The 13,135-nt window shown below is 37.6% G+C and overlaps 1 protein-coding gene across 4 annotated transcripts in view; it reads right to left on the bottom strand.

Annotated features, from left to right (window-relative positions):
- The window catches only part of LOC140469297 (transforming growth factor beta receptor type 3-like), a 126,396-nt gene that overhangs the window by 32,407 nt on the left and 80,854 nt on the right, over nt 1–13,135 (bottom strand). For all 4 annotated transcript variants that reach the window (XM_072565655.1, XM_072565654.1, XM_072565657.1 and 1 more), the window contains exons 13-15: nt 10,522–10,665; nt 6,332–6,601; nt 5,506–5,572 (exon numbers count right to left, since the gene is read on the bottom strand). In XM_072565655.1, coding sequence (XP_072421756.1) covers nt 5,506–5,572; nt 6,332–6,601; nt 10,522–10,665 — 481 coding nt within the window. The remainder of the gene's footprint in view (nt 1–5,505; nt 5,573–6,331; nt 6,602–10,521; nt 10,666–13,135) is intronic.

Here is a 13,135-nt window from a genome sequence, read left to right as displayed (position 1 = left end):
GGACCATTTTATCCCCACACTCTGCTTTCTGCCAGACAGCCAAGCTTCTATCCATGCTAGCACCTTGCCTCTAACACCATAGGCCCTAACCTTACTCAGAAGCCTTCTGTGCAGCACCTTGTCAAAAGCCTTCTTGAAGTCCAGGTAGATAACATCCATTGGCTCTCCTTGGTTTAACCTGCTCATTACTTCCTCCAAAAATTCTAGCAGATTTGTCAGGCATGATCTCCCCTTGATTAAACCATGCTGACTTTACCCTATTTTACCATACACTTCTAAGTATTCAGAAATCTCGGTGGGTCTTTGTAAGCTTTCCAATCCTCCATGTTTCCTACTACTCTTTGCCATATTATATGCTTTCTTTTTTGTTTTTATGCTATCCCTGACTTCCCCAGTCAGCCATGGTGCCTCACCCTCCCAGTACCATGCTTCTTTTTCCTCAGGATGAATCTCTGCTGTGTCAGCCGAATTATTCCCAGAAACTCCTGCCATTGCTGTTCCACTGCCTTTCCTGCCAGGGTCCTCTCCCAGTCAATTCTACCCAGCCCATGCCTCTGTTATTACCTTTATTCAGCTGTAAAACTATTGCCTCTGATTCGATCTTCTCCCTCTCAAATTGCAAAGCAAATTCGATCAATTATGATAACTGCCTCCTAAAAGATTGCTTCACCTTAAAATCCCTTATCAAATCTGCTTCGGTGAAAAACACTAAATCCATTATTGCTTGTTCCATAGTGGAGTCCACCACAAGCTGCTCCAAAAAGTTATTTCATAGACATTCCACACATTTCTTCTCCTGCAATCTCAGTGATGCCCACATCATACCTGCCAATTTTGCTTTGTGCCACAAGCTCATTTACCATATTCCTCATATATTTTACATTCAGATAGCGCACCTTAGTCCTCTATTAACCGGCCCTCTTCTCGTTGTCATTTGTGGTCCAATGTGCTTGAAGTTTGATTGCTAATCCTTTCCAAATACTCTGTCTTATCGGTGTCTGTGCTGAAGATTTTAATAACCTCTCCTGACTGCTACACTCTTATCTCTTCCTTTAATTCAGGTCTTCTAATTTCCCCTATAAGTGAACCCTCCACCCAACCTCCCCCTCCACCCCTCGTCCCCCACCAAACCCCCTCCCATCCACCCCACCTCAGAGATTATCACCTTTTTGGTTCTTTATAATTTAGGTTCTAGCTGTTCATACGCCCACAGATAAAACTAGGACAGAGATTCTGCTATTTCGTTGGTACCTACATGGACCACAACCATGGATCTTCACACTTAGTTTTGTATCATCCACAAATTTTGAAATAATACACTTGGTTCCCACCATTATATTGTGAACAGCTTGGGCCCATGTACTGATCCTTTTGGTAATCCTCTAGTCATAGCCTTCTAATATGAGAATGAACTGTTTATTTCTATTCCTTGTTTTCTGTCTGCTAGCCAGTCATTAAATCATGCAGTACTTATTTTTTGTAACCAACCTCCTGAAGGGTAATTTATCAAAAGCCTTCTGAAGTAGTAAGTACCCTTCAACCATCTGCTCTTCTTTATCAAACTTGTCACCAACATTTTCAAAGAAATTCCAACAATGGTATTGTAAAACCAAAACAATCAATCAATCAGTTAGTGCTGGATGAGATGATTGCCATGCTGGTTGGGGTGAGGGATTGTTTTAAAACACAAAAGACACTACTGCTGTGTAACTGTCTGGCACCTGATTAGTACCATATAGGAGCCCAGCACTAGAGAATACACACTGGTGGGGAGAGATTGCTTAGTTTTACACAGTGTGAACTGGAGACCTGTTTGGACCTTTGCATAGTAATGTGAAATACTGCAATTCTTGTGCATATCTTGTAATCTGAAAATGACCAGGAAATCCACGTAACTGATGTAATTGAAAAATGAACAAATACGTAAATCAAATTATGATTGGGGATGCAGTCTGAGTGCTGTTGCCCTGGCCATACTTGTAGAATAGATCTGTTGTCTTGGTTAAGGCAGCATTCACTCTGTTTGCAGTATCATTTTAAAATACAACAACAACTGGCCTAATTAGCAGGATAATCTGTCAGTAGCCAGGAAACAAGAGAAGCGCACACAAGTGGGTGAGTACCTTTATTTGCCACATACAGACCATACTGGCTGGATGACTAGAGGTAGCAGAATGAAACAAAACAAACTTGTAGACTGCAAGATGAAACAAAGCAACAGCATGCAGGGCTACAAACTATCAGGTAGAATAACCCCATTACAGAACCAGTAGGCCAGAGTCACCTTTGGGTAGATCAACAGCTTGTGTGAGATTGGAGTGAAAATCACTGCATGGCAAAGTCAGAGACAGATCATGGCCACAGAGTTAAGGAGAAACTACACTAGGTGATTGTGGGCAAGAATAGGGGCATGCCTAAAGTCGGCACTTCTAGTTGCAAACCAGGGTTTAATAACAAAATTTTTAATGTATAAAAAGGAAAAGGGTAGTTGATTGGAATGGTAGAGAAGGGCTCCAACTCAAGGGATTCATGAGAAATGTAAAAGTCATAGAGTCAAAGATCTACAGCACAGGAAAAAGCCCTTTGGCCCATCAGGTCTGCGCCAGTTAAGAACATGATGTGGAGGAGCCGGTGTTGGACTGGGGTGGACAAAGTTAAAAATCACACAACACCAGGCTATAGTCCAACAGGTTTATTTGGAAGCACTAACTTTCGAAGCTCTGCTCCACCACAATCACCCAATGAAGGAGCAGCATTCTGAAAGCTAGTGCTTCCAAATAAACCTTTTGAACAATAACCTGGTGTTGCATGATTTTTAATCATTTAAGAACAAGCACCTAACTATTCAACTCCCATTTTACAGCACTTACCCGTAGCCTTGAATGCTTTGCCATCACAAGTACACATCTAGATAGTTTTTAAACGTTGAGGATTTCTGCCTCTACCACCTTTACAGGCAGGAAGTTTTGGATTCCTACCACCCCTGGGTGAATAGGCTTTTCTTACATATTATCTAAATCTCCTGCCTCTCGGGCAGAAGATACAGAAGCTTGAACACACATATTAACAGGTTCAAGAACAACTTCGTCCCTGCTGTTATTTGACTGCTGAATGGATTTCTCTAATTTCAAAGCTAATGTTGATCTTGCTTTTGTGCACTTCCTTTTTGCCTTGTATGTTATGATCTGTTTGTACTGCTCACAAAGCACAACTTTTCATTGTACTCAGATACAAGTGATAACAATAAATAATAAATAATAAAGGGATAAGAGGATAGATGTAGGAGGAAGTTTTCCTTGGTTAACACGATCTTGAACCAAGGACACAGTCTCAGTAAAAAGGACAGACCCAATTTGAGACTGAGATGAGGAGAAATTTCTTTCCTCAAAGCATGGTGAATATTTAGAATTTTCTATCTCTGAGGGTGGTAGTTGAATTGGTTCAAAACGGAGATTGATAGATTTCTATATAGTCAAAACATCAAAGGTTACAGAAAAAGTGCAGTAAAATGGTTCTGAAATAGATGATTATTCGCCATCTCAGTGCACGGCAGAGTGGACTCTAAAGACCGTAAGACCAATTTCTTTTCCAAATTCTCAGTACTTTATCTAAGTAATGACAAATTGTCCATAAATCTTGTTTTATTTACTAGTCCCCATCTTGTGAGAAGACAGTAAGGTCCAAATTAAGTACAGACTGTTTCAAGTAAGTGAAATAAGCAAAATCTATACTAGATTAGAAAAAAAATGTTAGATTTATTATTGTCAGATTTGGACCTGTAATCCGTCCATCACAATCGTTTTCGGGTCATGCTAACAAACATCTGAAACAAGCAGATGCCACATAATGAGCTGTGAAGTTGCAGGAACAACAATATTCACATGCCCAGAGTGTGTCACTGAGTGTGACTTGATTTATAAACAGCTTAACCAGTGATTCTGGTCACTCAAGATCCAAGTTATTTTTAAAACGCTTAAAATGATGCAGTCATTACTGACAAGAAGTTCACATATGGCTCAACTCAGGCCCTGTCCATTCACCTACCCAAGCATCACAACTCCTCACCACATCTCAGAGACCTTAACTGAGGACTGTAGCTGAAGATTTCTGGTCCACAAGTTCACAAATAAATTTAGCTGGCCAAACAAAATTACTGGCCATTACTAATTACTGACCAAAGATATTGTTTTATGTGAGAACCTATATAATGCATAAGCAGAATAACCAGAGCAGAGATCATATGAGTCCAATGTGTCTACACAAAATCCACAGTCATGCATGGTCTGACAAAGATTGTTGAAAAGTGATTGAGACAAAGAACAATGATTTGTTTCATGCCCTATATCTCAAGATCACGGATGTTAATTAGATCATGCACCATCTATCTGGTCTGGTTGAGACTGGCAAGTTCAAAAGGGATCAAAAAGTTCAACCTACTGATTAATATTATCTATGGTTTGATAATATTCAGGGCAATGCATCTTCGTTGCTAGACCATCTGTGAAGTTCTGTGTAATGTTCCACTTAAAGTAGTTGAACTTTAAGCTTTTATTAACTGCTTGTATATCTGATCACCACATAAAAGGAAGGATATATTTGTTCTTGGGAGAGTAGAGAAACGAGCAATGAAAATGATTTTTCGCATTAGGAATTAAACAGATTTAGTATATGAATGTGCCAAAACAATCTCCTACTGTGATTTAGACATTTGAAAAACACTTCTAAAGAGCAGTGTTTGTTCATAGCAAATTTATCAAGTTTAAAAATCCAAGTAATCACTGCAGAGCTATGTTGTATTTTGTCATGTACGAATGTGTATGCTTGGGATTAAGGGGATATAGTTTAATTCTGAATAGTAGCTTAGTTCCCAATCAGCTTTGCCACTTTTTTATTAAAACACATATTCTTTAAACAAGTTACTTTTAAATTTATTCAAGAAATCTGGTAAAACTCTTGTTCTTTATTACAGTAATTGAAAGAAACAAATTGACGTGTGTGGTGACAAAATAGAACCAAGACACTTTTACTACAACTTGTAGGATAGTGGAGCTTGAATACTAGTGCATTTGTCTGATCTGAGCTATTATATTGCAGAAAATAAATCCATTTTCAGTACATCTTAACATCAGTCTCAGAAGGGGACCTCCAACTGCTAATGTTGCATTGCTAATTCCTACACCGTATGTCCTTTGAGTGTCAAACACTTTTCAGTTTTGTTTTAGAAGTACAATAAAATCTGTTCTAAACTCATCAAAAGAAAGATCTTTCCAACAGACTCAACAACATTCAAAATAAATCCTACTGTCCTTCTATGCTTTATTTCTCTCATTCCCATTCATTTGTCTTCACTTCTTTACCTTTTGTTACATAACTTCAAACAAGTAATGATATTGTTCAAAGTAAAAATGAAAAGCATAATGAAAGTACATTTCAAAATTAAACAGTTTAATTATAAACACTTCCACAATCAAATATTTTTGTGCTTCAATAGAAAACTGAACTTACTAGGATGTAGAGGACTATGGTTGTCAATTTTCAATGTTTTATGTATCCTTCTTATATCAAAGCAAGACTAGGAGTAACAACAGAACAAATATTATTTGGATGAACTCAGAGAGAGTGATACAAGCTTATCATAACCCTAAGACCAAACAAGATCTTGGGGTTTATTTTACGCCCACTGTAATACTAATTTCTTCACTCAAATTTCCTAATTGCTCAAATATACAATTTTAATATTCTTTTATACTATTGAAAAACAGCAGCTGAGTAACTACATTTGGATTAATACTCTTCTGCTTCAAATGAATTGTCTTTTTTAAAAATATATAAATGCCAGAAGGAATTGTCAAAGTAAAAATACTGACATCATTTCACCAGTTTTTTTTCCATTTTGTTTTCAAAATACATTCCTATTCCAAAATAAAAGAATTCCAAAGAACTGCAGACACTGAAAATCAGAAATTGCTGGATAAACTCATCCAGTCAGACAGTATCTGTGGACAGAAAGCATAGTTAGTGTTTCAGAGCTATTCTGAAGAAGGTCACAAAATTTTAACACTGCTTTCTCTCCAGGGATGCTGCTGAGTTTTGTCAACAATTTCTGATTTTGTTATAATCCTATTTTTCAGAACGTTTATGCCAAGCCTTCCCTTAACCAATTTTATAAATATGACATAATTTAAAAAGTAAATATTTGTGACATCACAAGCAGAAATTTAAAGATATAGCCAAATCCGGAAAGAGCAGTACCTAAAATTTCAAACAGCTGGTATTGTTAAAATACTTGAGTAAATCAACAAAATTGTTACACTGTGGAACAGTGACTTACCTCAGAAGTACAGGCCAGTTCAGTACACTCTAAGATTGTTTCCTCAACAAATGGGTTCCATGAATTATGGAAAAAAAACTGGAATGGGTAGTGGTGTACGACTACATCAGTACATTTGGTTTTGTGTGATTTTGCATGTGTAACGATCACTGAGATTTTAGGAAGAAGGGCACTTTTATTTATGGAATTGACTGCAAATCTTGGGATGAGAGAACAGTTTTGAAGTTTCACGTCAAAAGTTTGTAATTTTCCAAATGAAGGCAGTAAAATCTACAAAAATATAAATTTTGCAAGTTATGTAACACCAACATATATAAAATGTCTTCATCATTAAAACAGATCATCAAACTGCAATATGTTTCCATAGCTTTAGGTAAATTATCATTCCAATTTTAAAAAAAATTAAACATATTGATAATGTTAATTTTTCAGTCTCTGCAAACACTAATTTTGAAAGCAAATGTACAGGAAGCAAAGTTTGACAGAATACAAGGAAAGAATTCTATGCTGAGACAATTCCAATATGATCAATCAAATTCATGAATTTTCAGTGGATATGCGACAAATGATCTTAGACTCTTTCCACACTGATTCTTGATAGATCCGGAGTGTGTAAAAGTGGTTTACAATTGCAGTTAGAAAGGACATCAGCCCTATTGTGAATCAGCACCCAATTTATTGTTTAAAAGCAAATTACTGCGGATGCTGGAATCTGAAACCAAAAGAGAAAATGCTTTACACTCTTAGGTCAATTAAACCCCTGTAATGCACAACAAAAGGAATAACAAGAATTCATACTGGCAGCTATACTGGGCTCTTTATTTGGAAGAGGATTGAATAAAGTTCAATATCTAGGGAAAAATACAACTGTGAATCCAACAAAGAAGAGAGCCATAAGAAGCTGAATAAATTCTCTTAATCAATTCGATATCTAATTGTTTTCAAAGCAAGATTCATTTTAAGGTTGTGCTTGAATTTCAAAATTTGAATCTGATGACTCATTTAATCAAATGAGCTCAATTCTCTAATTCTTTTAATGTGTTCTTCATTCACATTACAATAATTATATTTTATTACAAATCTCTTTTCATATGTGCACACAATTAAACCGAGAGCAAGTTATAAATCTACAATCTACTTTTGAGGAATAACTTATTTTAATTTCACTAATTATGTATTAAATGAGTTTTTTTTTCTCCTCTTCAAAGATATATATGGTAATAGACATATTTACTTTCCGTTTCCATGGATTAGATAAGATTTGACGGTCCATTGAAAAAACAAGGCAAACCAGGAGCATCCATTTCATGTGCAAGACACAGTATTATGTGTATCATGTGATAGAAAATCCAGAAAACGGACACAAAATTCAAAAGTCAGAAGGAGAATTTTAAGTGCCAGGTAATTAATAAGGATTGCAAGTATATTACATTAATATTGACAGATTTTTGGGGGATGGCTCTTTGTCTGCTTGTTTAAAGTAACATGACATAAAAAAACAAGTTAGATACAAATAGAAAGGGGTGAGGCGAGGGGGCAGTGTATGTGTGAAGAGATCATTAATAAACTAGTTCATTTAGAATAAAAGCGTTTGACCGAATGGGTTAGATCTGCACACGTTAAAAATTAGGGAAAAGATAGCATCTTTTCCCTAACATGGATAAAAAAAGTTATTAGAAAAGTGAACAATATCTGAGAATTTGCAGAAATCTAATGTGATTCCTATTAAAATAAGTTAGAATATGTCCAGTGAATATTAAGACTTAAAGTGGTGGTAGGAAAGATAATGGAATTCTTCTTCAAAAGATGTAACTAATGTAGAAACAGAAGATATAACGAAGAGTTGTCAGCACGGATTCTGAAAAAGCAAGCTACCACCGTTTAACGTTGAGTAAATTTTATTTTGTTGCGGATGTTATACAGACTCTTGACTTCCTGGTCAATGAATTACACGCGTCACATCACTTAACATGAGTTAATTGCACGTAAAGATTTCAGTAGATGAACGAGATCACAACTTGAAAAGCAGGAGGAAGACATGGAGACAATGATCAACACCTAATTAAGTGGAAGAGAGGGGAACCTGGATTATGGTTAAAGGAGCAAGGAAAAAAAACCCAGCACCTTCTCAAACAATGTGTAAGTACAGGTATGACACCTTCAGAAAGAGAAAAGTAGACAATGCAAGTAGGGTTGAAATGAAAGGAAGTAAAAACTGTTGATAGAAAGCTACTTCTCCGTTTCTACCGGTGACAGCCAAACTATAACATCACAGGAAAATAGATAGGTTACCTCTTCTGTGTCTATTTTGATTGGTAAAGTGATTTAAATTAGGAGAGACAATGCAGCTATACAGGTAAGAAATTCACTTTTAAAACTTTTCACATCAAAATTAATTAATTAAATAGAAGAGATAGCTAGGTGGATGATGTGACGCAACTGTGGGACTGGGTGGATGCCGGTGCGACCCACGATGACCACAACTGCAGCAAGTTTTGCTTATTTGAGGAACATTGGCTCAGAGTTGATGAGCCAAAGTCTGAGGTGTGGACACTGACATATCAGGAATGGTCAGAAGTTTTTGGGTACTGTTTCAGGAGGCAATTATATTCCTTAGGTTGAATACATCAAACTTGGTCTGTGGTCAGAGATAGGAGGCTATGACTGCAACTAAGGCGGGTACTGGGATCCAGAATTTAACTATGGCGCAGCCTCAGCTGATGGCTATTTCCAGTAGGTAGAAGGTTCGTGCTTTCAGTATGGATGAGGGCACAGATTGCAGGCAAGGTGAGCAAACTGACCAGTGCACCACGAAAATGGTGAAGGGGGAGCAGGCAGAGAAATATAGTAATAATATGGGAAAACATATTTAGGGAAACAGATAATCTTCTCTGCAGCAAAGACACAGAGTTTTGATGACCCTGTTTCCTACCTGGTGCTAAACTTCAGAACATCTCTTCTGTGCTGGAAAGGAACTCGAGGTGTGAGGGGAAGGATCCAGTTGCCAAAGAGTCATAATCAGAGTTGTACAGCATTGAAACAGACTTTTCGGTCCAACTCATCCATGCTGACCAAATATCCTAACCTAATCTAGTCCCATTTGCCAGCACTTGGCCTATGTCCCTCTAAACCCTTCCTATTCATATACCCATTCAGATGCAATTTAAATATTGTAATTATACCAGTCTCCACCACTTCCTCTGGCATTTCATTCCAGACATGCACCATCTCTGCGGGAAAAAGTTTAGGTCCCTTTTAAATCATTCCCCTTTCACTTTAAACTTATGCCCTCCAGTTTTGGACTTCCCCCACCCTGGAGAAAAGACCTTGGCTATTCATCTTATCTATGCCTCTCATGATATGTCATGGTCTACGTAGGTACTAACAACATATGCAGTCTAGGAAAGAAAGTTCGCTGAGGGATTGGGTGCAGAAACACAAAAGTTAATAATCTCCATATTACCACCTAAATCAAGGGCAAATTGGCATAGGGTAAATTAGATTATAAGGATAAATGTGAGAGTTGAAAATTCATGTGGGTGAAATAGATTCCAACTTGTGGGGCATTGGCTACCGTAATGGGGAAAGACAGCATAGTTCCAATGGAGCCCGTACCAATGGACCAATGCACCAATGCTCAGACCAGTGTCCCTCTGAATCATATAACTAGGGTTGTAGAAACAGATTTAAACTAATGAATGGAAACAAGTTAGATTTTTATGCATTAGAGTTTAGAAAAATGAGGAGTGACCTTCTTGAAACTTACAATATTCTTAGGGGGCCTGACAGGGTATATGCTGAGATGTTCCCACACGTCGGGGAAACCTTGAGCAAGGATATAGTCAAAGATTGAGGGGACATTCATTTAAAACTGAGATACAAAGGATAGTGATTGTCCAAAATTCTCGAAGTCAGACAGTTGTGGAGGCTAAAACAAAGTACTTAAAGAGGAGATCAATAGACTTTTGAAATATCAAGCAGTTAAGGGCTATGAATATATGGCATAAGAGGAGTTGAAGCCTAGGGCAGATCAGTCATAATCCAAGAGCAGGCTTGAGGGATTGAATGGTATATTCCTGCTCCTGTGTGTTCTTAACACAGAGTAAGAGAAATATAAGCATAATAGTCAATTAGAGGTCAAACATAAAAACATCAAACTAATTCAAAATTCAGGTAAAATATTATTGTACCTCTCCAATGACATCTGTATTGTTGTAAATTTTTGAAAATGACTTTTTAAAGTCACAATGTTCGAGGATTCTGATATATGATCTATCGCCAATCATGTTACGTTTAACAAGATCACAAACTTCTTGCACTTGTGGGCAGCGCACCTGATTAAGGAAAAATCAGAAAATAAAACCAGTAATCACAATATCTTCTCATTTATTAAAGGGAATTTTAATTCCAAATATGGTTATGAACAGATGAATAGTCAATAAATTAACCAAGAAAGAAAGCACTTTTCATGACTTCAAGATATCCCATGGTATTCTGTAGTGAACTAATTATTAACCTTGCAAGTGTAGTCCGCATGTAATGCAGACAAGTGCTGCACTTAACTTGATAAAGCAACACCCTACAACATTGACACAAGTAACCTACTAGTTAAGGGAAATTATCTAACATACATATTGGGTAATACAAAATTCTCCCAACCCCCTTCAAGCATACCAAGGTTCACCTGTGAAAGAAGGAAGGATCTCAGTTTAAAGTTTCATTCAAAAGACCCCACTCTGAAATGTAGCATACTGGTTGGTCAACATATCAACCATCCTACGTTGAAGTGTCAAGTTACATTATGTAATCAAATCACTAGAATGCTGCTTGAACCCATGTCTTTTAAGAATTAGCAATGTGACTGGATTAATAGATTATAGCAAATGGCTTGAGTGCTATTGTAATATTCAAAATGCTAGCAGTCTACTGGTTTGATTCTCTCCGCAGGCTTCTGAACCTGCCATTGAGCTCAAGAAAAGCACTATGTGAAAACAGTTATTCAATGAGTTCTTTTCAAAAGAAAGAATGGGCAACTAGTGGCTAAAGGGTACTGTTCAATTCAGGACAGCTGGTGGGTTCCAGAGCTGGATGGCCAATCAGATTCATTTAGCTTGAAAACAGCAGCAGAAAGCCGTGGCATGTAATTGAGGAAAAGGGTACTTCAAAAAGAAGTCACTTTGTCTCAAGACTTCTATAAATTTAGAATAATAATGTCCTTTACAGGTAAGTGACAATTGTGGCCAGGAAACTATTTTTACAAGGTGGCATATACTTTAGCCTCTGGAGCACTGGTGCTCTCGTCTGCTGCTTTCACATTTGTCACAGTCATCGTTCATGGCTCTTAAGTAGCTGTTAATTAGTTTAAGCAGCTACATGCCAGCTGTGGACAGATTAACCTGTCATCCCCAGTATGAAGTTTAGAGAATTTAGACATTTGCTGGAGGTGCCATTTTCAGTTCCTGTCCATCTCCAATCTTTGCCCCAGCAGAGGCTAAAAATCCAACCCAAGAAAGCTCTAAGCTGGAAAACCACTTTGCATAGAAGCTAGTCAGATAATGGTTACTTATTAAGCAAATCTCTTGTCTTGAAGACACTGTATTTTGTAATGCATTCTGAATTTCCATTAGTGCTTTGAGGATTGATTCATACATTGTTAGTAAACTGCAAATAACATATATTTGCATAATAAATACATTACCATAGAATCCATACCATAGCCACAGAAGCATAAAATACAATACATTGCCATATATTTGCAGGAAATGAGGCCTGCTCCAAATAGGGAAACATTTTCAACTAGGAACGGAGCAATTCTTCAAACTGTGACCTAAAAATGACAATCTTTCTTGTCAGCCCTCATCATTTGCATTCTAGGCACACTGTATGGATATGTGCACTAACTGTAGAACCTTTGAACAGGTGTACAACCATAAGGAATAGGAACAGGAGTAGGCTGTCCAGCCCCTTCAGCCCGCTCTGCTATTCCTGACATCCAAGAAGCATTACAATAATTACTGTTCTCGTTGTCTAACTGACTTTACCTAAATATAATCTCTGGTCAACCAACTAGCACAGGGTGCAAAACCATGGTTTCACTGCAGCAGAATCAATAATAGACTTTTAAAAAAATTGATGGCAAAGGAACACAAAGGTGTGCAAATCATGATTCAGTCAGTTAGTCATTACTACAGTATTGATGGTATTAGAGGCAGACTTCCATCATTTTCAAATTGTTATTTAAATATGGGATGTAAGCCTCACTGGCAAGAATAACCTTTATTGCTCATATATCCCAATTGTTCCTGAATTGTAGTGAGTCATCTTCTTGAACTATTTCAAGTCCATGCAGTATGTTGCAAGTGCATTCATAATGCATTTTAATGTACTTATTTTGAAATGACTAAGTGTTTTATTAGGGCATTCCAGAAGCCAGTTAAGAGTTAACCACACTGCTTTGGGCTTGGTGTAACATTTCGGCCACACAATAAACAGGATAACTTTCCTTCCCTGAAATTAGATTAGATTAGATTACTTACAGTGTGGAAACAGGCCCTTCGGCACAACAAGTCCCCACCGCCCCGCCGAAGCGTAACCCACCTATACCCCTACCCCTACATCTACCCCTTACCTAACACTACGGGCAATTTTAGCAATGGCCAATTCACCTGACCTGCACATCTTTGGACTGTGGGAGGAAACCGGAGCACCCGGAGGAAACCCACGCAGACACGGGGAGAACGTGCAAACTCCACACAGTCAGTCGCCTGAGGCGGGAATTGAACCCAGGTCTCTGGCACTGTGAGG

The sequence above is a fragment of the Chiloscyllium punctatum genome, chromosome 49 (assembly GCF_047496795.1).
Source record: "Chiloscyllium punctatum isolate Juve2018m chromosome 49, sChiPun1.3, whole genome shotgun sequence".
In the NCBI taxonomy this organism is placed as follows: Eukaryota; Metazoa; Chordata; class Chondrichthyes; order Orectolobiformes; family Hemiscylliidae; genus Chiloscyllium; species Chiloscyllium punctatum.
The sequence above is the reverse complement of the archived record's forward strand: the minus strand, read 5'-3'. Positions and strand labels throughout refer to the sequence as shown.